The following is a 27,435-nucleotide window of genomic DNA, read 5'->3' on the forward strand; positions in this document are numbered from 1 at the left end:
AAACAGTCAAGCGTTTCTTCCCAGATGGATTTACATGGTGAGGAATTCTTGTTGCTTTCAGCCTGGGAGACCTGACTGACATGGAACATCAAAAAAAGTTAAACTTTCTATAGGTTTATGCAGGTTTTTTGGTAAGGTTTCATGAAACTATATTAATTTATTATTTTGCACTTTCTTCAAGTGTTGCACAAAACTTCCAAACTGATCACCCAAACAGTTTGAAAAGACTTGACTTTTATTTTGAAGTCAAAAGGAGAGGGTTGGCTTAGGAAGGGGTGCTTGTATGCACAATTCCTACCCAGTATCATTCCAAGACTGAACCACAGGGATCGATCTTTATGTTGGGGTAAAAAACAGAAAAAAGTCAACATGTGCACTTCTTTTGTTTGGATGAACGCTCTCATGCCATTCCTGCTGTTATCTGCAGTTTGGTGGACATTGTAAATCGCCTTCATTGGGGCTGATGTTCCAATAGATTTTCCTTCGTAGTCCAGTATACAGCTTGTGGTGGAAAACTGAATAACATTCTGAATAAGCTGACAAGCAGTATGCTTTGTGAGATTAGGTAGACAATTTGGGACTTGGCTGTTTAGTTCTCCGTGTGTCAGTACTTGCTGGAACATGTCAGTAGTCTGGCCAAAGCATATTGAATTCCAATATGAAGGGGACGATTTAGCCAAGCCAATAAACATGGCATTGCATAATCTAAATACAATGACAGATGTATGGGATATTCATTATTATACTGCGACTATGTGTTGCAACTAGAGATGTGCCGATCAGGTTTTTTCCTGCCGATGCCGATCATCCATGAGGGCCGATCACCGATACCGATCACATATTTTTTTATTTTTTTTTTAATCATAAACACTACCGGTTACATTATGTGGAAAAAGGAACCATGAAGTCACCTTAATTTAGACAAAAACTTGTTTTTAATAACTTTTTCCAAGAAGAAAACTAAACAAAACAGGCATTGTGCAAATTGTACTGCTATAGGTAATACTATCTTTAACAGACTGAAAACATATGAAGGCTCTGAAGAGGCTAAATAATGCAAAGAGCCAAAATAAAACCTCTCAACATTGCCAAAAAAATTCAAGTATAAAACTTAACATTCAAAGGCAAATACAGGTTCCATTACAATAAACAAACAATCCAGAGTTACTGAAGGAAAACTTCCTGATAGCATGGCGGCTAGCTGATTACTGCTAGTTCTGAGTGGCCATTTCTGACTGAGCGGAGTAATTATGCAGAACAGGGAGGAGATCGATTTTTTTTTTTTTTAGAGATTATCTGTCTCATGTTAGGACAGCGAAAGTTTTAATATGTATGTAAAATGTATTTTTTTAGGTTAGATGCTGCAGCTTTAAACAGGTTCGGTGTGAGAGTCACCAGGAGCAGAAGCGGCGCTCCGTCTGTGAAATATTACTACCTGTAGCGTAGCAGCGGTTCAACAGCGAGAGCAGAACCAGCGTCTTACATCGCAGCTCGAAGACTTAAATAATTTTGCGGGTTATTTGTTTAGCTTTCTGACCGACATGCTAATCTGGGTGAGTGTTTGTAACTGTGCGCTGCTTTACCTGCTATCTGATCCTCCGTATGTCTTTTTTACTGCAGTGAGCCTCGATGTAGCCAAACTCCGTCAAGTATGGCATTGTTTTTATGCCGTATTAGCTTCGTTGTGTCGATGCATTTTGACATGCTTCAATTTTCCACCGCAACACGCAACGGAAAATCAGAAGCACATCGCTTAGGATTTGTTGCTGCGTTTGCGCAGTGTGAAGGAAAGAGGAGACCAGCTGCACAGGCAGGCTGCGAAATGAGATGCAGGTGATCGGTATAGGCAACAAGAGCCAATGATCGCCGATCACCGATCATGCACTTTTTCACGAAAATCGGCCCGATTATGATCGGTGACCGATCGATCGGCACACCTCTAGTTGCAACTGTTTTTAAATGTTTTCCCTCTCTGTATGCTGCCGGTTTCGGCCAGGTCTCTCTTGCAAAAGATAACTTTTAATCTCAATGGGACAAACCTGGTTAAATAAAGGTTATTATTATTATTAGATCAGTCAACAGAAGAATCAAATCAGAAGAATCAAATATTGAACCAAGACCTCAAATGCTGGACTTAGGAGGTGGACAAAAACAAACAAGAATCTGAGTGACTTTTGTAAATAAAGCAGGAGCTTCTCTAATGAGGGTCTCAGTATTATGTAAAACAAATTTAGAAACCTAGTCTGAGATAAGAATGAAAGAAGCCAGAGAAATTGTTTCTTGTTCTTTTTGGGAAGTTTTGCTAAAAATGTTCTCAACTGTGATTCTAGTAATTGTATGATTTTTTTTTATCTACTTGTCCTGAAAAAAGAAAATTGTGCCTCATGGCATTGCAAAAATCTAAACACAATGCTTGATAAGATTGATATTTTATTGAACAAATTATTTTTCCTGCAAAGTGAAACAACAAACATCTGAAGTGATTCCATACTTGTTGGGGTGTGCACTATCACACTGAGGACTATCATGGTTTTAATGTTTTGTGTATGTCTGCTATACAGACTAAGAATCTTCAGCATAAAAGAGGAGAATAACATGGTTAAAGGTGTGTGTTATTGTGCTTTATATCCAACAGTAATGCCCCTATCCTCACTGTTCATTAAAGTTTATAGTTTATACAGATAAAATGAATAATAAAAATAGTTTTAAACAATATTCGATCTTTAATGCCTTGATGATTCGTTTTGGTTTAAAAAGTAGTAATCCTAATTTCAGGAGGTGAGCACTTCGCTTTCCAATAAAACATCCTAACAAGCCATCCAAATATTTGGGGTTTAGCTCATATAACACAATTCTTTATACATTCTTGCCAGCTATTAAATAAAATACAAATAAATATGCTGATTAATTTAGATTTTCTTTGCACCATAGAGCCATGTATAAACAGCAAAGAATACCTGAACAGAGTTACACAGAATGGGGTGAGATGACCTGACATGGAGAATAAGGTCCAAATTATCCATGATATTTTGACTGTCACCATAGGAGTAAATTTAGTTTTACATATAGATCAGTAGAAACATGTCTTGTATATACAGCTCTGTCAATGACTTTACATGTGTATAATGCAAGCTGTGTTATAGAAACCTGCATACCTCTAACTCTGCAGTAGTTTCTCTCAAAACGTCATTAAATGTCATTAATTGTTTTGCATAAGTCTTATGAAATATACATCACTATTTCCACTGACTGGCTGAGGTGCTGGTAAATGAATACTTCTTATACTCAATATGAACTGAGTACTTTATGTCAACTGCAAGCAGAATTTTAATTATTTCACCTCAGTTTGATGGAAACAGTTTGCAGCGTTCGTCAGCAATGAACAGAACATCAAGGTCTGTCAGTAACAGGTCAAAGTTTGGTTTGAAGTGCAGATTGAAACTCGTCGAACTGCTTTATAGCTGCTTCTCTGCATTCCCATTAGTGACGGACTGCTCCTCCTTTTCCTGACGTCTCCGTCTTTTGAAGAATCCAAGCTGTGAAAAAAAAATCATGGTAAGTTAATGTGTACCCTAACCACAGGGGGTCGCTGCCTGATGTAGGCTCCCAACAGGCCCTACTGGCGCTTTACACTAGAACCACATTCACCCATTCACATTCAAACACTCACAAATTAATAATGCAGTATGCAGATCAGTAGGCAACTTGGAGTTAAGTGCCTTGCCCAGCGACACATTAACATGTGACAGGAAGAAACTGGAATCAAAATCGAGCCCAGATAAAGTGGAGGTGTGGGCTGACAGTGGGTTTGTGTACCTTCCATAAACCCAGAATGACTAAGCAGAGCAGCAGCAGGCCTCCCAGGGAGCTGCCCAGGATGATCCAGATGGGGATGGAGCTGGGTCCCTCTTTTCTGAGATCCAGGATGGTCTGCATTGAAGCAATAGTCACAAATCATTTCCTGGCTGAATCTGATCCTCCTTGTGCTGTATATGATGTTGACATCTGAAGAGGCACACATGCATATGTGTCTTAAGCACACATGAGACACAATCAGTGGTGGAGAAAGTACTCAGAAAATGTACTTAAGTAGAGTAACAAAGTACTTGTACTTCGTTACTTCCCACCACTGGACACAACACATGTTTTTGCAGAAGGAGAAGCTAACATGAACTTCTTTTAATCTTAGACTTGACTATAACACCTTCCTCTTCAGTTTAAATATAATGTAAGCTGTGCTCTAAGAATATAAACTGTACCTGTTTGCTGCTGTTAACTGTAAGAGTTTGTACACACAGCATGATACAGATAAAGGAATAGTTGTTTAGTTCAGTTACTTCTAACTTTGTTCTCAAAAAAGTTGAAATAGCAGCAGAGATTGTGTCATTCAATTCTTTAAGTGCAATTTAATCAGCTGACATGTATAAAAAGAATTGAAATTTTAAAACATTTATAAACATTCAGAAACATTGTCTTAATGGAAAAAATTTCTCACATTCACATTGCTTTGCTTGAAAACAGCTTTTATGAGAGTTCAGACAATGACAGAACAGAGAATTAAACAGAAGAACCTGGCAAAAGAAAAGTTTACAAACGCACATTTATAGTGCATGATCTCATGATTCACAGACAATTGTTTTAAATATCTTTACTTTTTTTTGATAAATGAATGAGCTAATTCATAGTTGTGTTGAGCTTAGATTCTTTAGGTGCTAAACTTTGAACATAAGTTCATCAAACTAGTTCAAGAAATGTGATTCTTGATAAATGGCACAACACTGACAATACCAAACTACGTTTAATTGTCAGATGGTAAAAGAGAGAATTCAACATTAAGCATTCAGCAATTAAATTATAAATCAAACAAATTGGTACAAAGCCGCAGGTGGTCTCTGTCACATTTATGGTCATGTAAAAATCTTCAAATATTTGGGGTAAAATTACTGTACATTTTAAAAGCAGTCAATATTTCAAAGGATCCCAAAATATGATTTGTGGGTTTGGAACCTGATTATTCTAATTACGCAAAAGTCACTGTTCAGTATGTTCAGCATGCATTCTGGTTTTAAAGGCAGAGTTTGGCACATTTTTTGGTACATTTCAGTTAAGAAAACTAAATAAGAAATACTATATATAATTTAGTAATTTTGATAAACATAAAAGTTTCACTTTTTTAAATTAATGTAATTGTATTATTTTCTCAAACTATCCAGATATATTCAATGCCTGGAATATTTCTACCTAATGGATAGGTTATAAAACAACATAAGCACTTGGAAATAGACAATGTTAAGGTTAGGTTAAAGTAAAACTGTGCCCATATTGGAGAATAAAACATGTTTTTACTCCAAAATAACATTGGAGTTATTTTTACATTTTCACAAGCCAGCTGTTGGAAAATGCATATGCTGACAAAGATTTTTGTTTGTATCAGCAACGTTAGTGTTGCCAAATAGCAGAGCTGGGTGATAGCTGGGGTTCTCTCAGTTAGTTTGGTTTTCACTTTTTGAAGTTGTGTTACACCCTTACTGATAGTAAACGAACATGTATGATTTAAATAGATATGTAGGTTAACTAGTAGAAATCAGGAGAGTGTTGTACCTGTCGAACAAGGATATCCTCCTGAAGAAACATGGGATTGGTCTTCTCTAGCTGTATAGTGGTAACAGTCAGCAGCTCTAAGGACCTGAAACTCACCTGTAATTTAAGTGGATGTCAAACACAAAAATTAAGTTTGTTACTAGATGAATCCTATTTCGCTCAGTATCCCTGACACTTTTAAATACAAGCTTTAGGGGTACATGGGAAAATGCACACTAACCAACCACTTCATCGGGTACACCTGCTAAGCTGCTTGTTATCACAAATAGGAGTTTCATCTCTGAATTGTAACACTCATTGAATCTCAGAGAAGATGGACAACAGGAGCAGGACATCAGACTGGGTACATCCAGCAGGATAATGTTCAGTGTCTGAACATCTCAAACTGGTTCATGAAGCTGGCAGTGTCTTTATGGTATGTTGATGGACTTTAAATTCATAAACATAAACTCCAACAGAGCACCCATGGAATTTGATTGAAAATCATTCAAAAGTACTTCACAGATTCCAAATGGAATGAGTTGTGAAAATGGATGCACAGCCTGTGAATGAGCTGCAACTTTAAGGCGCTATCATGTCAAGATGATTGCGCCTTAGATTACTGCTTCAATCTAAAAAAAAATGTTTTTAGATTAAAAAAACATTTTTTGAATCTAAAAAATGTTTAGATTCAACATTTTTTGTTGAATCTAAACATGAGAACCTAGGTATTTCAAAGTAAAGAGAGATTAGACTTTTACCTGTCAAGTCAAGTCTCTCATTTTGGCCACATAACTACAGTGTTTTACCCCTGTTTCCCACTGTGCTCCCATATTTGTAATTTCTCTGAAAACCCCTCATGTCCCCCACAGTAGATTAAAATTCTGGCAAAAACTGACAATTTGGGTTCTTGATGGGACATCCTGTTGTATAGCAGAATATCTGCCTTCTAAGAAAATATGCCTTCTTAACTTTAAACTGAAGGTTAGAGTTACATATCTTGGTAAACTCTAGAGAACTGTAATTCATTCAGAATTCTTAAAAATCATCACAAAGCTGACATGAATAATTGTTCATATTAATTCTATCTAACACTAAATTACCCAGAATTACTGGAAATGTTACAATTATTTGGCAGGAAACCTCCATCCAGGTTCCACAGGTTCCAAAAATAATGAGAACTTCTTTGTCTCATTATTTTTCACTTGTTTTGATGGAACATTAACAACAAGGTATTGTTTATAGAACAACCTGACAGCTGCCAGTCTGGCAACTGTTCTCCATGAATTTATACTACTTCAATAAGCAGTGAACCAACTTCAGTTTTATAAGAGTAAAACAAACATGGTAACTTACAGCCTGCAGAGTCGGTAGATGAAGTCTTCCTGTGAATGTGAGCTTCAGCGCCTTGGAGGGTGACAGGCTGAGCATGCAGTGAAGCGGTATGCTCACACTGTTACTGGAGTTCTGCACAAAATGCACACAGAAGCAAGAATAAAGAATAAAAACACAGAACGAATAAAAACTATTTTATGGGTGGGTTCTCCATTTATAAGGAAATAAAAAAAATGTTTATTCTTACCAGCTGAGACAGATGAGTCAGATCCTCTGGTTTACCCAGAGCAGTAGTTTTGATAGGAGGTAGCATGCAGCTGGAATTAGTTCCCTGCTGAGAAAAAAAACAAACAAATGACAAAAGTAAAGTTTTTCAACTATAATTAAATTTGATATTCTGGACATTTTTTTCAAGGTTTAAAGATTAATGGCCTTTATTTGATAGTGAATTTTACGGAGGACCAAAACCGACATAAGAAATAAAAGAATATATATCCGACATAATAAGAAATAAAAGAATAAATATATAAATAAAAGAATAAATATATATTTTGATAAGAAATAAAAGCATAAATATACATCCATCCATCCATCCATTTTCTGTACACCCTTGTCCCTCAGTGGGGTCGGGAGGGTTGCTGGTGCCTATCTCCAGCTAACGTTCCGGGCGAGAGGCGGGGTTCACCCTGGACAGGTCGCCAGTCTGTCGCAGGGCATAAATATACAGGTCCTTCCCAAAAAAATTGCATATTGTGATAAAGTTAATTATTTTCCATAATGTAATGATAAAAATTAAACTGTCATATATTTTAGATTCATTGCACACCAACTGAAATATTTCAGGTCTTTTATTGTTTTAATACTGATGATTTTGGCATGCAGCTCATGAAAACCCAAGATCCCTGTCTCACAAAATGAGCATATCATGAAAAGGTTCTCTGAACGAGTAATTGACCTCATCATCTGAATTAACGAAGTAACTCTAAACACCTGCAAAATATTCTGGAGGCTTTTAAAAACTCCCAGTCTGGTTCATTACTCAAAACTGCAACCAGGGGTAAGACTGCCAACCTGACTGCTGTCCAGAAGGTCATCCTTGACACCCTCAAGCAAGAGGGTGAGACACAGAAAGAAATTTCTGAACAAATAGGCTGTTCCCAGAGTGCTGTATCAAGGCACCTCTAGGAAGGAAAAAGTGTGGCAGAAAACGCTGCACAACGAGAAGAGGTGACCGGACCCTGAGGAAGATTGTGGAGAAGGACCGACTCCAGACCTTGGGGGAAGCAGTGGACTGAGTCTGGAGTAGATACATCCAGAGCCACCGTGCACAGGTGTGTGCAGGAAATGGGCTACGGGTGCCGCATTCCCCAGGTCAAGTCACTTTTGAACCAGAAACAGCGTCAGAAGCGCCTGACCTGGGCTACAGAGAAGCAGCACTGGACTGTTGCTCAGTGGTCCAAAGTACTTTTTTCGGATGAAAGTAAATTTTGCATGTCATTCGGAAATCAAGGTGCCAGAATCTGGAGGAAGACTGGGGAGAAGGAAATGCCAAAATGCCAAAAGTCCAGTGTCAAGTACCCACAGTCAGTGATGGTCTGGGGAGCCATGTCAGCTGCTGGTGTTGGTCCACTCTGTTTTATCAAGGGCAGGTCAATGCAGCAGCTATCATGAGATTTTGGAGCACTTCATGCTTCCATCTGCTGAAAAGCTTTATGGAGATGAAGATTTCATTTTTCAGCACAACCTGGCACCTGCTCACAGGGCCAAAACCACTGGTATTACTGACCATGGCATTACTGATGGCCTGCCAACTCTCCTGACCTGAACCATAAATCGGAAGAGAAAGTTGAGAGACGCAAGACCCAACACTCTGGATGAGCTTAAGGCCGCTATCGAAGCATCCTGGGCTCCATAACACCTCAGCAGTGCCACAGGCTGATTGCCTCCATGCCATGCTGCATTGAAGCAGTCATTTCTGCAAAAGGATTCCTGACCAAGCATTGAGTGCATATCTGAACATAATTATTTGAAGGTTGACTTTTTTGGTATTAAAACACTTTTCTTTTATTGGCCGGATGAAATATGCAAATTTTTTGAGATAGGAATTTTGGGTTTTCATGAGCTGCATGCCAAAATCATCAGTATTAAAACAATAAAAGACCTGAAATATTTCAGTTGGTGTGCAATGAATCTAAAATATATGACAGTTTAATTTTTATCATTGTTACATCCACCAAGGGCACAACATATTTGAGGACACGTGACAAAAGATGAGGGTTTAACAAAATGTTTTATTCATAAATTCTCTTCACTTTGATTTTCTTAGGTCAGCTTCTTCTGATTTCCTGCGAAGAAAATAGCGTTAAGGCCCTCAGATCCCGTGTCCCAAAAAGTAAAGAAAAACAAACCCCCAAAAGTATTAACAGAAAGTTGGACCTGGTGAGCCGATCAAACAGAACAAAACGGTACAGCAGGGGGCCAACCCTATACAGGGCCGTCGAAGCCCCTACTTGTACCGGACTAAATCAAAAAAGAATCTAATTAAAAAAAATATCAAAAACAGGACAACCGGTCCCACCAGGCCAAAATCACAAGAAAAGCAAACAAAGGCTAACAGAAATACCGCATGGCAGGCTGGAAAGTCAGCTGCAGCCCACAGTGACTGGAGTGAGCGGAAGCGGGTGGAAAGGCGGAGCTCAGGCAGGAAGATGGCGGGACTCTTCAACATGCCGAAAGCCAGCCTATTTATAGGCGGACCAACAGCGCCACAAATTAACGTAATTAAATTACCACAAAGGAATTATCCAAACTCCAAAATAGATTAACAAAAGGTAATTCAACTAAAGTCTATAAGAAAACGAGGAAAAGAAATGGACAAAAAATCATAATGTGCCCAAAGCACATAACAATCATTACATTATGGAAAACAATTAACTATCACAATATGCAATTTTTTTGAGAAGGACCTGTATATTTAGTTTTTCCTTTTCCTTACACATGAGTGTCCTTCAAGAAAAATAGATATTTTGTCTTTTTTTTTGTTTCTCCCTTTTCTGCTTGCTGTTTTTACGTTTGCTGTTTTTCTGCTGCATTGTTATGTTAATGAGGAGAGCTGCCTTCTATGTCTTCTATTGGCCAATAGAGCTTTGGAACCAACGTCACTGCATCAGACGTTGTGGGGCGTTTAGGTGCAGTCGCTCAGTGCCATTGTTGCAGGCCACAGACCAAAACAAACTTTATCCCCGTGGTTTTGTTGTGTATCCAACTTCAAGTTAGTTTCGAGTTGCAGCGTTTAGCTCAAGGTTGATCCGATTTATGAACGCTAATTTCGGAGCGCTTGAGCTCCCTCCTCAAGTGCTCCGAGGTTCACTTTTTAATGAATTCATCATAACAGAAGGATATAAACACTGGCAGATTTTATCTGTCTCAGCTATTGCTAAACAGCTCATAACAGTTGGACATAGAATAATTCAACAAGAAATAAATTAGTTCTCATTTATTTCTTGTAAATATTCCTAATATTTAGCTTATTAGGAATTCTGATTCAACTCCATCCATCCATTGTCTATATACCCTTGTCCCTAGTGGGGTCGGGAGGGTTGCTGGTGTCTATCTCCAGCTAAGGTTCTGGGCAAGAGGCGGGGTCACCCTGGACAGGTCGCCAGTCTGTCGCAGGGCAACACAGAGACAGACAGGACAAACAACCATGTACATGCACACTCACACCTAGGGGAATTTAGAGAGACCAATTAACTTGACAGTCATGTTTTTGTACTGTGGGAGGAAGCCGGAGTAGCCGGAGAGAACCCACGCATGCACAGGGAGAACATGCACAGACTCCGCGCCGGGAATCGAACCCAGAAACTTCTTGCTGCAAGGCAACAGCTCTACCAACCCCTGATTCAACTCATATTATCATTTTTGAGATTTTATTGGACTTTTGTGAAATAAAAAGATCTCCACTCATCTGATTGTTATAACAATCTGATGAGAGTTATTACTCTCTAAGAGAAAAAGATTTTGGCACTGGAAGTGCACTGGAAGTGCCAAAATACAGGGGCCAGTACAGGGACAGGTATTGGTCCCTGTATTGCCACAGGGACCAATACCTTTTTAAATTCTATATTCAGAAATTATTGCTGAAAAATTACTCTTAAGTTAGCTTTGTCTTATTGTACAAAGACTTTTTGTGTTTTAGCAGTGCAATATATATTAAATGTATAACATAAATTACCTCTTCGATGCTATAATCTGTAATGTCCACCAGCTGGTTGCCCTCCTTGGTCACAGACCAGATATCAGCTTCTAAAATGATGTCCTTTACAAAGAAGATTCCCAGATTCTGAACCTGTGAAGAGTAAATTATACAGAAAGTAAATTTATATATAAGATATATTCCCAGACAGAGGTCATTCCACATGTGAGCATTAATGTCATGTTAAATGTGAGTAATTTATTTTAACTATTTTAGATTATACGACAAATAACTTTTTTAGATATATTATTTATAAAAATCCGTCTAGGGACAAGTTCTGAAAATTAGCTTATGCTATAAGCATCATGACTTTACACTAAAAAACTATGAGAGCTCTTTGTTCAACTACAGGTATATTTGCTCTTTGTAGCTCATCAATCAGCATTATTTTCTTGTTTTTGAATGATTATCTGTAACTTGCATTAAACGTGAGAATGAAGGTTGGGAAGGCGGTGTCTGGTTCTTTTCCAGAAGAAGAGTACAACCCAGATCTGATCTCAAAGCGGTGAGGATCGGTGTCTCTGTCAGTAGAAACAAAGGAATTCAGCTTTAACAATGTGTTATTATGCTAGTAAAGTACACACACACGAACACACATAACTTTAGTTTCATACGGTGAAAGAGCTTTCAAATGACATTTTCAAATGTATAGTTTTTTTTTCAAAAATACTGTTTAAATAAATCACCTGATAAACTAACATTTATTTCAGGTTCACCATTCTTTTACTTTTAAATGGCTAAATTCTATAAGGCCCACCTGGTGAAGAGAAGGTCAGCTTGATATTTTAAAGGGAGGATAATGTTATTGGTGTTGTCATCTGGGTATCCATCCTCTCCCTCACTGATTAACACATGGAAACATTTCAAAACATTTGAGACGAGCCAGCCTTCACATTGTAGTGCAAAAGTATATGTAATTAATTTCAGTTTACTCATTAAACTCATTTTATTTAAGTAGCGCCAATTCACAATACATGTCATCTCAAGGCACTTTACCAAAAAAAAAGTCCAGTCAATTCAATAATAATCCTAGTTATCAAAAAAGCCAGTCAAGTTCACTTATATTATAATATAAATATTGCATTTTTAAAATAATGCAAATTTACTTTTGATAAGTCAAACTAACATATTGCTACAATGATAAACATCAGAAATAAGTTTCTCACCTAGTCGTTACCATGGTTACTTGTGCCAAATGAAGAAAGATGGAACGGCTGAACTCCAACTCCAGATGAAAAGTTACCTGAATTGGAGCAGAAGAAAAACTGTCACAACCTGCACAGCCCATCGTCCAGTCTCCCTTACAGATGTTTGCTTAGCCAACCTGTGAAGGTGACTTAGATAATAGCTAGTATGCAGATGCTAATCTGTATCTGGCCAAAAGATGTCTCATTTTATATGTAGATTGTATATTATTACTGTATACCAATGGAAAAAGGTGGTGTTACTCCTCTCGAGTTAAATCAAAGCTTAACGCAGTTCTTGGTTTTCAACAGCCATTTATTGCGGACACGTCTTTCAAAGTCCCCAAAAAATGCCGTCAGAACTACAAAAAAGGTAACACAAACCTAAATCAGTTCACAATAAATGGCATATTTACATAAATAAAAGATACAAATAAACAAAACTGTACCTCATTAGCCGCATTGACTCCAGAGGAATAAAGCTTAATTTCTTACAGCTTCTTCAGCTTGAATGACCATGTGGCTCTAAGTGCGCCAGCAAAAGCTTCCCTGGTCCGCGGAACAAAACAAACGTTCCCCCTCCACATTTGAATGTACACTTAACATAAATTCAATAAAAATTACCTCACATTTAAACTTAATGTACTACATTAAATAAAATCTAACTACTGCCATCTTAAACTAAACAACAAAAAACAATAAAGAAATAAACCAGATGGAGTTGTTTTGACAGCAGCTACACTCCCACCAAATCACTTGTGATTTTATTTTTTAAACTTATGAGTGGGTCTATTCTGCTTCTAACAATGTGACAGTCTTGTGAATAGGTCTGTCTAAGTGTATTTGTTTGGTGAGTCGTTTTCCATGGCAATCTAATGTGGAGTCACTGATCAATAACTGCACCTTGCGCACACATCCATCTTCACTTGGATAAATGCTGTGACCTTAGCAAGTTTCCAGTTGTTTCTTGGTGCCGTCTCATCTTTGATGATGACTATGTCGTTGACTTTCGCATTTCTCCTTGTTTTCTGCCATTTTTGTCTTTGCTGTAGGCCCAACAAATATTCTTTTCTCCATCTGTGCCAGAACTCATTGGCTAGGTATTGAACTCTACGCCATCTCTTGCGAAGGTACAAGTCCTGCCGTACAAAGTCTCCTGGAGGTGGCAGTATCACAGATGTCTTCATTGTTAAAAGAAGATTGGGAGTGAGTGGTTGAGGTCCGTCAGGATCATTGAGTAGGTGCGTGGTGATGGGTCGACTGTTTACTATCGCCATCACTTCGTAGAGATAGGTCCGTAATGATGAAATGTCAAGTGTTCGGGAAGACTGGTCTAGGATGGAGGACAACACACTTCTGATTGTACGAATTTGCCTCTCCCAGGCTCCACCCATATGGCTGGCAGAGGGAGGGTTCATAACAAACTTGCATCCGAGTTTCTTCAGGCTTTCCTGGTTCATTTCTCTAACTGCTTCCAGGAATTCTCGCCCTGCCCCAACAAAGTTAGTACCCTGGTCCGATCGCAGCTGCCGCACATTTCCTCGTAGGGCAATGAAAGATCGGAGTGAATTAAGGAAGGCGTCAGTTGACAGGTCATCGAGCAACTCGATGTGTACCGCACGGGAACACAAGCACGTGAACAGAAGTCCATAGCGTTTGAGCTCTTTACGTCCTTCTTTGACATAAAACGGGCCAAAACAATCCATCCCACAATATGTGAATGGAGGAGTTGTTTCCATTCTTTCATTAGGCAGATTTGCCATTTTCTGCTCTTCTGTTCCTCGTCTGAATTTCCTGCATCTGACACAGTTGTAGATATAGGATGCTACTGCTTGACTACACCCAAGTATCCAAAGGCCGTTTGCTCTTAGCTCATTTATTGTCATGCCCCGGCCCTGATGTTCCACACACTGATGATAGTGATCAATCAGTAACTTTGTGATGTGGCTGGTCTTCGGTAAAATAGCTGGGTGCTTGACATATGGATGTAGAGTAGCTTGCTCTAACCTACCTCCCACTCTGAGGACACCCTTGTGGTCAAGAAATGGGTTGAGCTGGTAGAGCTTACTTGTCTTGTCTTTAGTTAACTCCTTTCGGGACTGAAGCTCCTTAATCACTTTGGAGAAGACTGAGTCTTGTACAATGGCTATGATTGCAAGTTCAGCTTCTTGTCTTTCTTCGAGACTTGTAGCTTCATTAGTTCTCTTTTGCATTCTCTTAAACTCTTTCCCAAATCTGATAAGTCTTGCGATAGCTTTGACTAGTCTTGACCAGCTGGAAAACTTCACAAAACGTTCCGCCAAAGAATCTATCCTGGTCAACGTGTGGTGTGCAACCACTTTCCGTACTTCTGGGTCTTCTGATCCAAGTTCTCCCACCTTAATCTCTCCACTGGGCAGTTCTTCTTGCCAGAGAAAACGTGGTCCTCTAAACCAGTTGGAAGAAACAAGGTCTTTGGCTTTTAAACCACGAGACACATGGTCAGCGGGATTTTCATCTGAAGAAATGTACTTCCACTGTGTTGGCACAGTACTCTCCTTGATGCGTTGAATTCGATTCGCTACAAAAACGTGGAAACGTCTTGCCTCATTGCTGATGTATCCCAACACAACTTGCGAATCTGTCCAAAAGAATTCTTCAGCATTTTCCAGCTCCAATTCTGCCTTGAGCATGTCGCTTATGCGTACTGCGACCACTGCTGCAGAAAGCTCCAATCTTGGTACTGTAGTCACCTTGGTAGGTGCTACTCTGGATTTGGCAAATACAAGAGAGCAATGGATTTGTCCTGATTCACTAATGGCTCTTAGGTAGGTACAGACTCCATATCCTGCAACACTTGCATCTGAAAAATAGTGTAGTTCATACTTCTGAACTTCTTTGAAATCCTTAGGAAGGTAACAACGGTCGATCTTAACATCTGCAAGGTTCTTGACATCTGACAGCCAGGACTCCCACCGTGGCTTGAGTTCACTTGAGAGCGGTGCATCCCAGTCCGCCTTGTCACGACACATCTGCTGTAATATCTGCTTGCCGAGTAAAACAAAAGGCGCCACAAGTCCAAGTGGGTCGAAGATGGAGGCCACAGTCGACAACACTCCTCTTCTGGAAAGTGGGTGCTCCTTCACAACCACTCGAAACTGGAAACGATCAGAGGCAACGCACCACTTAATCCCTAGAGCTCTGTCTGTCTTTTGCTCACTAAGTACAAGGTCTTGAGAGTTTACTGTCTCTGCACAGTCTTCTTTACGAAGTGAGTTGAGTATTTGTTGACGGTTGGAAACAAACTTATGAAGTTGTAGTTTCCCAGTGTGACATAGTTGCATTGCTTCATTCACCAGATGAATTGCTTCCTTTTCCGAGTGAAAACTGATCAAACCATCGTCCACATAAAAATTTCTTTCAATAAATTTTATTGTCGCTTCACTAAACTGTCCTTGACCCTGTGCTGCAATGTACTTGAGACCGAAGTTTGCACAGGCTGGTGATGAGGCAGCTCCAAACAGGTGGACACGCATGCGGTAGACTGATGGAGAGGAGTGGAAATCTCCATCATCCCACCACAGGAAGCGAAAGTAGTCTTGATCTTCTACTCTGACTCTGAATTGATGAAACATGCGTTTGATGTCGCACATCACTGCTACTTGTCCTTTTCGGAATCTGCACAGGACACCTACAAGTGTGTTGGTCAACTCTGGTCCTGTCAACAGGTGATCGTTCAATGAGACTCCTTCATACTTTGCTGAACAATCGAACACCACTCTTATTTTTCCCGGTTTTTGGGGATGGTATACCCCATGGTGAGGTATGTACCAGACTGGGTGGTTATGCAGTTCTTCAGGAGGGACCTTTACTGCATCTCCGCACTCTATTGTTTCATTCATAAACTTCACATAGTCACTGTGATATTGTTTGTCCCTTCCAAATCTCTTCTTGAGGCACTTGAGTCTGTGTTCTGCACAGCTCTTGTTGTTTGGTAGAATCGGTCTATCCTCCTTAAATGGTAAGGGTAGCTCACAATGTCCATCTTCTTGAATTTTCACTCCATCCTCCATTATGGAAATGAAGCGCAAGTCCTCTTGAGAGAGATGAGAATCTTCCACTTTCCTTTCATTAAAATCAGATTCGAGAACTTTAATCACATCTGATGTGGTGAAAACCTCTTTGATCTGAGTGCGACAAATAAAGTGCACCTCTTTAGATAGCTGATCAGGTGGTGGATTAGGTGTCACTTCCTTGACAATTATCCTGTGACTACATCCAATAATGTCTCCATAGTCAACACAATGACCAACACCTCCGACTATTGTCCAGCCGAGATCTGTCCTTTGAGCAAAGGGCTCATTGTCTTTTCCTGACACAACTTCTCTTGGTACTAATGCTTGTGAACAGTTATAACCTATTAACAGAGCAACATCACATTCAATCAGAGGGGCAATCTCTTCAGCAAGGTGCTCCAGGTGAGGCCATGCTCTTGCCGTCTTTGGTGAGGGAATATGGCTTAAATTGGCAGGAATAAACTCTCTGGTATATGTCACTGGAAGAGGGATTCTCTTTGAAGAGTAGAAACCTCTGATTTGTAGACCTGAGAGCCTTTGACTTGGAACAACAGTGTCTTTAGATGACAATGTAGAGAGCTTTAACTGTACATCTCTTTTTTCTGTGTCCAGAGCATCTGCCTTTTCTTTGAGAACAAATGTCGTGTCGCTTTGACTATCCAGGAGGGCGTATACTAGCATTTCCTGTTCTGGATTACTTGCTGTGGACAACCAAACTGGAATCATTGTAGATGTGAGATCACTCTTATCACCTTGGATCACACGGTTTGAGATTGCTTCACTTGATGTTTCTTCACTCTGTTCTTTGGTTTCTTTGACTTGCCCTTGTTCTTTATTACTATCCTTATTTCTTCTGAACTCTCTGTCTCGTTCTTCATGTAAACATGTTGGGTGTTTTCTCTTACAGGTGTGACAAATACTTCTCTTTTCACATTTCTTGGATTGGTGTCCAAAACTGAGACATCCAAAACAAAGTCCTTTTAATTTCACAAACTTCACTCTTTCAGCTATGGCTTTCTCCATGAACTTCCGACATGTCTGAATGTTGTGATTTAATCTTTCACAGAAAACACATTTGTTTGTTTCTGTTCTCTCTTCTGTGCTGCTTGCAAATGCCTTTGCTCCAACACTTCGAGCTTTTAAAGGTTTCACTTTCTCTGAGTCATTTGTTTTGAGAGCATGTAGCGATGTCACTGGGTTACATGCTATTTTAGCTTCTCTTGTGACAAAATCAACAAAGTTGCTGAAGGTTGGAAATGAACCAGTCTCTTCTTCAATCTGGATGACTTGCCTATTCCATCTTGCTGTAAGCCAATCAGGCAGCTTGTTGAGCATTCTCTGGTTCTCACTACAGTCATTTAGAACCTCAAGACTCTTTATCTGAGACATTGCTGCTTCACAGCCTCTGAGAAAATCTGAGAACTCTCTTAGTTCAGCGCTGTCTTTTGTTCCAATTTTCGGCCATGATGTGAGTTTGTCTCTGAAGGCTTTAGCGATTATGAATGAACTTCCATATCTTTCCTCCAGAATGTTCCAAGCTGAATGGTATGCTATGTCTGTTCCCAGTAGAAAGTAACCCTCAATAGCCTTTCTTGCAGGACCACCGACATACCTTCGTAGGTAGTAGATCTTTTCACCCACTGGAATGTTCTTTTTTTCAATCAGCATTTGAAATGAAATTTTCCAATCCTTGTACTTGATTGGATCACCATTGAAAACAGCAGGTTCTGGAACTGGTAATCGGTTAATGTTAATAGACTCTGCTAAAACCTTTGCCAGTACTGCTACTCCATCTTCCTGCGTGGCATTGCTGATAGGTTGTGCACTTGAGGTGTTATCTTGTGGTGGTGTAAAAGGTTGTGCGCTTGGATTAAGTCTTGAAGGTTTCAACTTAGGCTGAGGCTGGCTTACTGGAATTGATGTGGTCCTTGATTTTTCCACATCATGTAGAAGATCCGATATTTCTTCATCTGAGTTGAGTTCTTGCTTGTAGACTCTCAGTCGTGCTTTGGCAGCATTCATCTGTTTTACAGCTTCTAAACGCTCAAGCTCTCTTTTTCTTCGTTCTAACATTCTTTGGGTTTCAGCATTCTCTGCTTCTTGTTTTGCAAGCCTTTCTTTGTTTTCTAATTCAAGTTCTTCAAGTTTCTCTCTTTCACACTCCATTTCTTCCATCATCTTTAGAGTGGTTTCCATGGCTGCAAGTTCTGCTGCTGCTTCTTGCCTTTTGACAGACAACTTACTTACTTGAATGGCTTGAACGTACACTACTTGATTGTGTGGAACCTTGAGAGGTCGTTGAAGTAAACACAGAGCCAGCTTCACTCCAGCCAGCCGATCTCCTTTCTATATCTTTCCCATCTTCCTTTTCAGCAGTGTTTCTTTGAACTTGGTTTATAAGTTTTTGTGAAACTGCGTCACATGTGTCCACTCTGCGACGAGTGTCTCTGTCAGGGGTTTCATAACTTCGCAGCTCTTCGTAGGCTTGCTTCACTTCTCCTGAAGCATGTTGGATTTGAACAATATGCTTGTGCAAACTTGGTTCATCAGGTGCTTCGAGTGCTCTTTTAGCTTGTTTAGCAGCAGTTTTCCATTTGTCATAACTGATCCTGAAACGAGCTTGAAGCTCCTCACCTTTTCTTCATGTAGTGCTTGGCCTTTCTCTGTGAGTTTTCTCTGCCTTACACTTTTCCTCAAGCCTTCTTCTGGAACAGCTTGACTTGTTCTTGCCTCCAAGGGATTGTATCTGAGGCCTTCTCTTCGTGACTCCCTCTTGCTGCAGCTCTATAGCTTCAGTGTCACAGTCTTCTGTGTGGCCATGTCACTGTTCAATTGTGTATGTACTAAGGGTTTTCTTAACTGTAACTTAAAAATTTTCCTACATTAAAGAATGTAGCTTCAAGCACTAACCTTTCAATTATTTATAAACTTAAATTTTTTTTTTTCTTAAATGAACTTAAATGCAGTGCATCTTTAACACTCTTTAAATACCACCTTTTATGTGTTTAAACTTAAATTATTTTCTTAAAGATTAGCTTAAATGTTGTGTTACAACACCTTAATCAGAACAAAGAACTTCTTTCACTTGTTGCAAAACAGAAAAAAAATAGCTTTCATGTGAAACTAAATTATAACTTGCCTTTAAGGTACCTTAGTTTACTCTTAAATTGTCAAAACACTTGTAATTCACTTAAATAGCTTGGTAACAATTACCGTGCATCAAACAAATCAATTTCTTAAACTTTAGCTTGGCTTATAGCACAGCAGGTTACCCCTTAAGTACTTATAGAGTCCCTTTCAAAGTTAGCAAGGCTAATTCACCTCTTCACATTTAACTTATTTAAAAGTGTTACTTGGTGGCAGATTAACCACGCTGCACTCCTGGACTCTGGCTGCCTCTGGTTCGGGTAAACTGTGCATGCAGTCGGTCTTTTCTTCGATGCTAGAGAGCGACGTCGCCCCTTAACGAGCTGCTCGTTGACGGCTCCGCAGCTGCAACAGGCTCCGCTCTTCACTCCACACTTGTCCAGCACGAAGCAGGCTGAGTTCTGACTGTTACTCCTCTCGAGTTAAATCAAAGCTTAACGCAGTTCTTGGTTTTCAACAGCCATTTATTGCGGACACGTCTTTCAAAGTCCCCAAAAAATGCCGTCAGAACTACAAAAAAAGGTAACACAAACCTAAATCAGTTCACAATAAATGGCATATTTACATAAATAAAGATACAAATAAACAAAACTGTACCTCATTAGCCGCATTGACTCCAGAGGAATAAAGCTTAACTTCTTACAGCTCCTTCAGCTTGAATGACCATGTGGCTCTAAGTGCGCCAGCAAAAGCTTCCCTGGTCCGCGGAACAAAACAAACGTTCCCCCTCCACATTTGAATGTACACTTAACATAAATTCAATAAAAATTACCTCACATTTAAACTTAATGTACTACATTAAATAAAATCTAACTACTGCCATCTTAAACTAAACAACAAACAATAAAGAAATAAACCAGATGGAGTTGTTTTGACAGCAGCTACAGGTGGTGTAACAAGTCCATCAAATATTCTTCTACTCTGGCCTTTCCCAACAACAAGCTAATCTCTGCAAATATATTTCACCTTTTATCTGACCTAATATTTGACACCTGGAATACTAAGGCTGATAGGTGTTTAGTTTTACTGTGTAGTAGCTGATGTTGATGGGACGTTTGGCTCTTTTCAGCTTTTGTGGCGATAAGGGCTGTCACTTTCGCTTCCAAAAGGTTCTTTGTGTTTTATAAACTGTAGCCTCATATTTTAGTTTAACTTGGTGATATGAATGTTTTGCAACAAATCCTTTTACATTTTGTGCTTTTATGAGAAGCGCTATACCTGCATAATTGTATGCATTTGTCCTGTTAAGAAAGCAGGTATTTGATGTTTATTTAACATGAGAAAAACTAATTAGTAATAAACTGCTAACAAATCTACCGACTCTTAGAGCTGATGCTTTTGAACATTGTCGTGAAATCAGGTATGAGTATGTGAGATCTTTCCAGGCGCACGCAGAAAACGGAATAAAGGCCTGAAGAGTAACAGTATACCCTGTATAATGATTTGATAATGATTATAAGTGATAAGTGACTATGAAGTGATAACAAACATGCCAATGAAGAAATGTCTGTAATGTATGATCAGAACATATATTCTGTACTTTTAATCAAGTGAATGTTATAATAATGTATGCTCTGTACTCTTAATCAGTTGATTTTATTACATTATAGAAGACTGAAAAGAAAAACACTCCTCACTGAGCGAGAAACAAGGGTGGGGCAGAATTAGAAACAGATGGTCAACGAAAAATAAGGGAAGTGCCTCGATGGAGCAAGGAGGCAGAAATGAGTCATCAGAGGCTTGAGGAAGAGTTCGGTACTTTCCGCAGGCAGCCCTGCCTTGCATGACATCAGGTAATGACATAATGCAATGGGCAGGCTCCATGGAAACACAACACAGTCCTGCCTTGCGAACCGCCCTGGGTTGGAAGGCATAAATACTGATGTGCGGGGGAAAAAGAGCGTTCTTCGTCCGCGGCGCAGAAGAGGAGCCACCAGAGGAAGCAGGCTAAAGATCAGCAGAGGACTACACCCCGGGACCGAGGGAAACTTACTCCACGACTTCACGCCGCCTGGGACGAGCTCCACCCGCCACCAACCCTGGTTCCAGATCCGACCAACTCCTCTGCCTCTACCCAACGCTCTCCAGATCACCGCAGCCGACTTGGAAAAGAGACGGAGGTCTTTTAAAGACAAAGAGTCTGCACGTTCAAAGGACAGCGTGAGTCTTCTCTCCGCTTCTCTTCAGTAAAGAGGACTTTGCTCCGGCTTGACAAAGACTCTGACCAAGGACATCTAAAGATTACAGCTGCCGAGACCAAGAACCATCGGGTATGAGTTGACCAGCTTCCCCCAAAGCCTCGCTCAGTGAATTTAGTGAAACAGGTTAGGGATGAGAACAAGGATAGGATGTGATTGATCCTAGTTGATTTCATTATATTTTAGCCTCTTTTATAACTTTTGGGAATTTAACCTGTTGTTGTATGCCCCTGCTAAAGCTTGCTTAATAAAATTGTAATACTAAAATTCTAATGAGAATTGTGAACAGTGAGTTTAATTGTGTCAGTCTTAATTATTGTTGGTTCTCCTAAAGGTGGTAAAGTTAACATACATGATTCTAGAAACAGGGTGGCTTTGTGTTTTCCTCTGGTGAGTGTTAAAATAATGACCCTGGGACTTGAATCTAAGTCACTAAACTTAATCTAGCCGTTAACAAGTGCCGTTATTTTAGGAGAGGAGCTACCGTTAACAGGAGTGGTTGTAGGGGTTATGCCGCTGTGAGGGCTACTCAGCGGATTGCTCTTCAACTGTAAAGGGTCATAACTTCTGGATCGAAGGTAGTCAGAGCTAGACGAGTCCTTTCCGACCCCAGTTTAAACAGATAATTCTCCACAAACTATCTCTAGGGTAAGACTCGAGTTTCTGGGGGTTTTCCGGACCTGTTAGACAGAGAACTGGGCCGTAGTGAGTCCAAAGAGTTGTGAGGAGTAGGCGGGACTTATTATTGGTTAGTAACAGACAACATGATACATGATTAGAGCAGACATAAGCAAAGCAGATAGAGACAGTCATGGAAGATAATGGAAGGCAGCGTTTTATAGTCAAAGTATATCTAAATCTCTCTCGAATAAATAAAAGACATGAATATATGGAATGTAATTTATGCCCCAGCGAAAAAGTTTCTTTTTTTTAATTAAATTCAAATTCTATTAAAAAATATGAGTTAAATTTATATAAAAAACTTTACAAGTTCTATTTAAGTTATACACTACGTGAATCTCACAAAGCACCTATTACCGTAACATGCTTCTACAAAACCAGGATCGACGGTCTTGATGCTAGCAGGCAGGGGAAACTAACATAAGCTCAGTAAATTAAGCAGACTAGTGTAAGATTTATGTTAATTATATAATGCAGCCATGCCATGTCAAGTTTCCAGTAGATTTCCCAGTAGTATATTTAACCCACCTGCGACAATGACCTCATGAATGGAGCACTGATGTTACAGCTTCTCTGGGAGGCCATCCTATTCTCAGTGGAACACTCAATCTGGATATCTGATTGGTCCTGTGGGACAGGATGCATGTCATTTTGAAACACAAAGTCACCTTCAATTCCAATACACAGAAAGACATTTGAGTACCTTGACTAAGAGACTTGAGAAGAGAAGGTTAGGGGTTGTGGAGATGTCGAGTGAAGTTCTGAATGCATTCTCCCCTTGGTTCTGAAGCTCAGCAAACACAATCATCTTCCTCCGTCCAGTCTCAACCACAAACATTTTCTCTTCATGTCCCTTCTGATGGCTGCAGAGTGAGGAGGTGGCATGTTTCCTTGTGCTGCAGAAATGCCTTCAGGTGAAACAAATACAGATTATTTTTCTAATAGATCTTGATGTATGTTTACATTTTGAAAACAGGCTTAACTACACACAGAACATTTAACAGGTCGGTGCGACTGTGGAGGATGAGGTCAGGAGTGCAGGTATCCTCCTCACATCCATTCCAGAACTGAAGCTGCAGGAATAATAATGATAAACATTACATACAATATCTAATATGAGAAATAACAAAGCACACAACCATCGGAAATAATAAAACAAAATATATTAATTAGGCTCAAGAACACTTCACATAAGCAAGAATAAAGATACAAAAAAAAAAACAATTAGAGGAAACATATCCAATAACAAATTACATTTCTTGGTAAGAAAGTGCTGTGGAAAAGCATTACCCACCTTCAGATTCTGTCTGTTTTACTTTTCTGTAAAACAGATTTGAATGTTTAGGAACAACAATCATATTTTAAAATGTAACAAAGATTATCTGGGTAAACATAAAAAGCAGATTTTAAATTATTTAATTTATTAGTGAAGAAAGCTACCCCAAAGCCACGCTATCTAACACAGTGTCAGAGCCTCGGGTGAATGAGATCCAGCTGTTGTGGATGACGTGCCTCTTCAACATTGTGTGGCGCTTGGGAACTTGTTCTGGCTTGGACTGGCAGAACAAGTTGGAGGTTTCCCTTTATAAAAAAGAGAGGGAGGGATCCTTAGGGCAGTGGTCCCCAACCTTTTTATTACCGCGGACCAGTGAAGACTTGGAAAATTTTGCTGCTGCTCCGGGGAGAGCAGGGGGCGGCGGGGGGTTGGGGTTCCCGCTAAATCCTGAATATACCCAATTTGGGTTGTCTTGGAGTTTTTATCGCAACCTGTGGGGTTTTCCCTATCTGGGAACGAGAATACTACCTGCTGAATGTGACAGGTAGCCAATCAAAAAGCGCGGTGACGTAAGAACAGAGGGGAATCCCAAACAGCTGACATATCGCGCAACTGAGTCCGGTGGATATCGGAGATGATATGTGGAAATGTTTATTATTAAATATAAAGGTCATTATTATGTTTATTCAGTTAAAAATGTTAACTATGAAAAAACATATTCACCTCCAAATCAATAGTGCAGCAAATAGAGCGGCTGCTCCCGTTGTCTTTTACCCACCGCCTTTTCTTTTTGTTACGTCTTTTATTCAAATGAGTCTACAAACTATCACTATTGCTTCTACATCGTCATCTGTGTTTGGTTATTCTAAATTCCCCCTATGTTGGGGTTTTACTGGATTATGCTCTGGAATCGGGATGTTCGTGACTGGAATCGGTTCATGTTGCTTCTGCCTTGGAGACACGAACCGATCGAACCTGTTGGACTTTTATCAGCTCTGTGGTCACAGAGGTTTGGAGAATCGGCCGACAATTCTTAAATCTTTCCGTCTAAACTAGACTTAAGACTCAAGCTCTACTCATCTCCTCTCGATCACTGCCCAAAAGCTCTGACTCTGGTCGCTATGGTAACGTTTACATATCCCTTCAAAATAAGATACAGATGCGCCACAAAAACGAACATTTTACTTTCGTGAGAACTTTAACTCACGATACTGACTAACGGAGCCCTGAGCTTGTTCCTCTGCAACGAGACGGTCCGATCTGGGAGTGATGAGAGACAATAACACCCGAAGTGTTGCTTATATCCACAGCCTGCTTGGTCTCTACGTAGTGAAGCAGCTTGAAGTTTCATTGCCTCATTAGCAGCCGGTCGCCGCATTTTTACGCAGAGCGGCTTGTAATGTGGGACTCACCAAGCGGTCTGGGATAAATCCATTCTCCTGTCTCTTCTCTGGGCCTTTTCCCCTTTGCAAAGAAACCTGATCTGTTTCTTACTCATTTTGCTGCTTGTGGCCTCAGTGTTGGCGCGCAAGTAACCGAGAGAATCCGGTTAAAGGATTTTCAAAATAAAATATCCTCCAGACGCAAATAATACATAAAACGGAAATATTTCACTATTTCTTGCACGGCCCGGTACCAATTGGTCCACGGACCGGTACCGGTCCACGGACCGGGGGTTGGGGACCACTGCCTTAGGGTACAGGAGATGAGAGATGAGCTGATAGTAGAGCCTCGGCTTCCAGAAGAGCAGTGTGGTCATGGCAGTTTTGCCGAAGATTTTTGATCGTGTCCTACATGGGCACCTATAGGGGGTCTCCAGCAGTATGGAGATAAAGGTCCTTTACAAAACAATGCAGTCAAGTTCAGTTTATTATATTATTCAAATTGGTCAAAAGTCCTCTGTCTAAGGAAACAATATAGATTGCATTGAGAATGAAAATCTTGTTTTGGGTCATGCAGCATTATATATTGCATTTAAATAGTTTTGACTAGAAAACTCCAAAACTTCTGCTCATTTATATTTTTGGAGTCATCCAGTGATAGACTTGCTGGTGTGATGTGGATCACATAACCTAAGAATACTTAAAGCATCATAAACTGATGGTCAGACATTCTCCTTCAGAAGTTTCTTATCTAAAATATTTCGGGGTGACAAAAACAAACTCAAGAAATCTGTAAAGGAGAAAATGCTTTTTCACAGCACAGCACAAACACACACATTACACAAATGTATCAGACATTCACCTCAGTTCGTAAGGTGGTTGGCCAGTCTGGGTCCAACACCGGCCCTTTGACCTGGCTCTGAAGTCCTGCCTCCACAGCAACTACTATGGGCCGCCTGTAATCTGTTATGTCCTGTTTATACAGATGGTGGTTTTGCTTTTATAGATTCACACCAAGCAAAACTTATTACGTTGAGTATGTTATGTCAAAAGGATTTATTCTGACCTGCACAGAAAAGTCGAGGCGCTCGCATTTCTGATTCCCAGTGTGTAGAAGAAGAGTTCTGGGCTGCTGCCGGAATGATTCATCCAGGACTGCCCAGGAGGAAAATCGCCTCTCATCAAAAACCAGACTGTACCAAACAGCTCAAGAGAAATAAAGAGAAGGAGAGGTTAAAGATAGTAGTAAAGACAGCGGTGATGGTAATCATCACTAGTCATTTCATATCCAGGTTCTATACACAATAGTCAGGTTGTAAAGATTGTTGTCTCCTGAAATAGATGTTTTATATTCCATTAAATGTTTTTAAGGAGATACAAAAGTCAGCCATCTGCCATCAGTAATGCCATCTTTACTAACTGCGTTACAAGACTAGAACAATCGTATAATGTGGGACACCATTTATCAAAACTTAAATGATTAAAACACTGTGGTTCATGTTGCTGAACTGAACTTGACTGCATTGTTTTGTACTCATACTCGTTTGCCATCTGTTTATCCGGAACCGGGTCCCGGTGGGTCAGCCCTGTCGTGGTCCAACTTGCACCAGAAACAGTCCCCTAATAAAGGACCCTTATCTCCATACTGCTGGAGACCAGTGTGTACTTAAGTACAGTTTTCGTGTATCTGTACTTTACTTAAGTAGATGTTATAATGGCTACTTTCTACTTTTACTCCACTACATTTTACAGTAAGTATCTGTACTTTCTACTTCACTACATTTCTACAAAACTGTTGCGTTACTCGTTACATCCAAGTCGCATTGTGCTTTCTTCCGTTAAAATGTGAAGTTCAGGGATAACGTGACTTAGTGTCTGTTGTCACCCATCGCCTCCACCTTTACTCGCACGCGGAGCGCCAGACATGCGCAGTGGTTTCCTCTGAGCGGGAGGAGATGTCTGTCTAATCGATAATAGCTGCATAAATCATAAGATATGGCGACATGTAAAATCAGCAGCGCTTCGCTTTCACAGACGGCGGGACTTCGTCCTACTTTTAGCGTCACTTGGAAGGAAAGCTTAAAGAAAGGTAAAATCTGTGGACGTGATGCTAACAAAGCATCACGTCCACAGAGACACATCTTGCATCTGCGATGAAAAAAAGTTGTCACTCATGCGCTGAATTATTGTGTGTTGACTGAGGTGTCACATATATGGGACAACGCTGTGACCAAAGTCTGCAATATAGTGGTATGACATTCAGGAATGATCCGATTCTTCTGGACGGATCTTTACTAAGTCCTAAGGACTGAAGCCTCACTGAGAGCGGTTCTTTGTTCTTG

The 27,435-nt window shown here is 40.0% G+C and overlaps 1 protein-coding gene across 6 annotated transcripts in view; it reads right to left on the minus strand.

Moving 5' to 3' along the window:
* Positions 1 to 2,413: 2,413 nt before the first annotated feature.
* The window catches only part of LOC103465763 (integrin alpha-11-like), a 117,241-nt gene continuing 92,219 nt past the window's right edge, over positions 2,414 to 27,435 (minus strand). For 4 of the 6 annotated variants that reach the window (XM_008410891.3, XM_081607636.1, XM_008410895.2 and 1 more), the window contains 14 exons: positions 26,160 to 26,299; positions 25,956 to 26,066; positions 23,426 to 23,508; positions 23,139 to 23,343; positions 22,964 to 23,062; positions 12,337 to 12,413; positions 11,928 to 12,011; positions 11,592 to 11,691; positions 11,150 to 11,263; positions 7,163 to 7,249; positions 6,937 to 7,047; positions 5,602 to 5,697; positions 3,817 to 3,930; positions 2,414 to 3,536 (listed from right to left, as the gene is read on the minus strand). In XM_008410891.3, coding sequence (XP_008409113.2) covers positions 3,456 to 3,536; positions 3,817 to 3,930; positions 5,602 to 5,697; positions 6,937 to 7,047; positions 7,163 to 7,249; positions 11,150 to 11,263; positions 11,592 to 11,691; positions 11,928 to 12,011; positions 12,337 to 12,413; positions 22,964 to 23,062; positions 23,139 to 23,343; positions 23,426 to 23,508; positions 25,956 to 26,066; positions 26,160 to 26,299 — 1,502 coding nt within the window. In that variant the 3' untranslated portion in view covers positions 2,414 to 3,455. Of the gene's footprint in view, positions 3,537 to 3,816; positions 4,006 to 5,601; positions 5,698 to 6,936; positions 7,048 to 7,162; positions 7,250 to 11,149; positions 11,264 to 11,591; positions 11,692 to 11,927; positions 12,012 to 12,336; positions 12,414 to 22,963; positions 23,063 to 23,138; positions 23,344 to 23,425; positions 23,509 to 25,955; positions 26,067 to 26,159; positions 26,300 to 27,435 lie in introns of those variants that run through there. The other 2 variants (XM_008410892.2, XM_008410893.3) reach the window with 2 other exon arrangements.

Source organism: Poecilia reticulata, chromosome 6, assembly GCF_904066995.2.
Source record: "Poecilia reticulata chromosome 6, P_reticulata-male-v2, whole genome shotgun sequence".
In the NCBI taxonomy this organism is placed as follows: domain Eukaryota; kingdom Metazoa; phylum Chordata; class Actinopteri; order Cyprinodontiformes; family Poeciliidae; genus Poecilia; species Poecilia reticulata.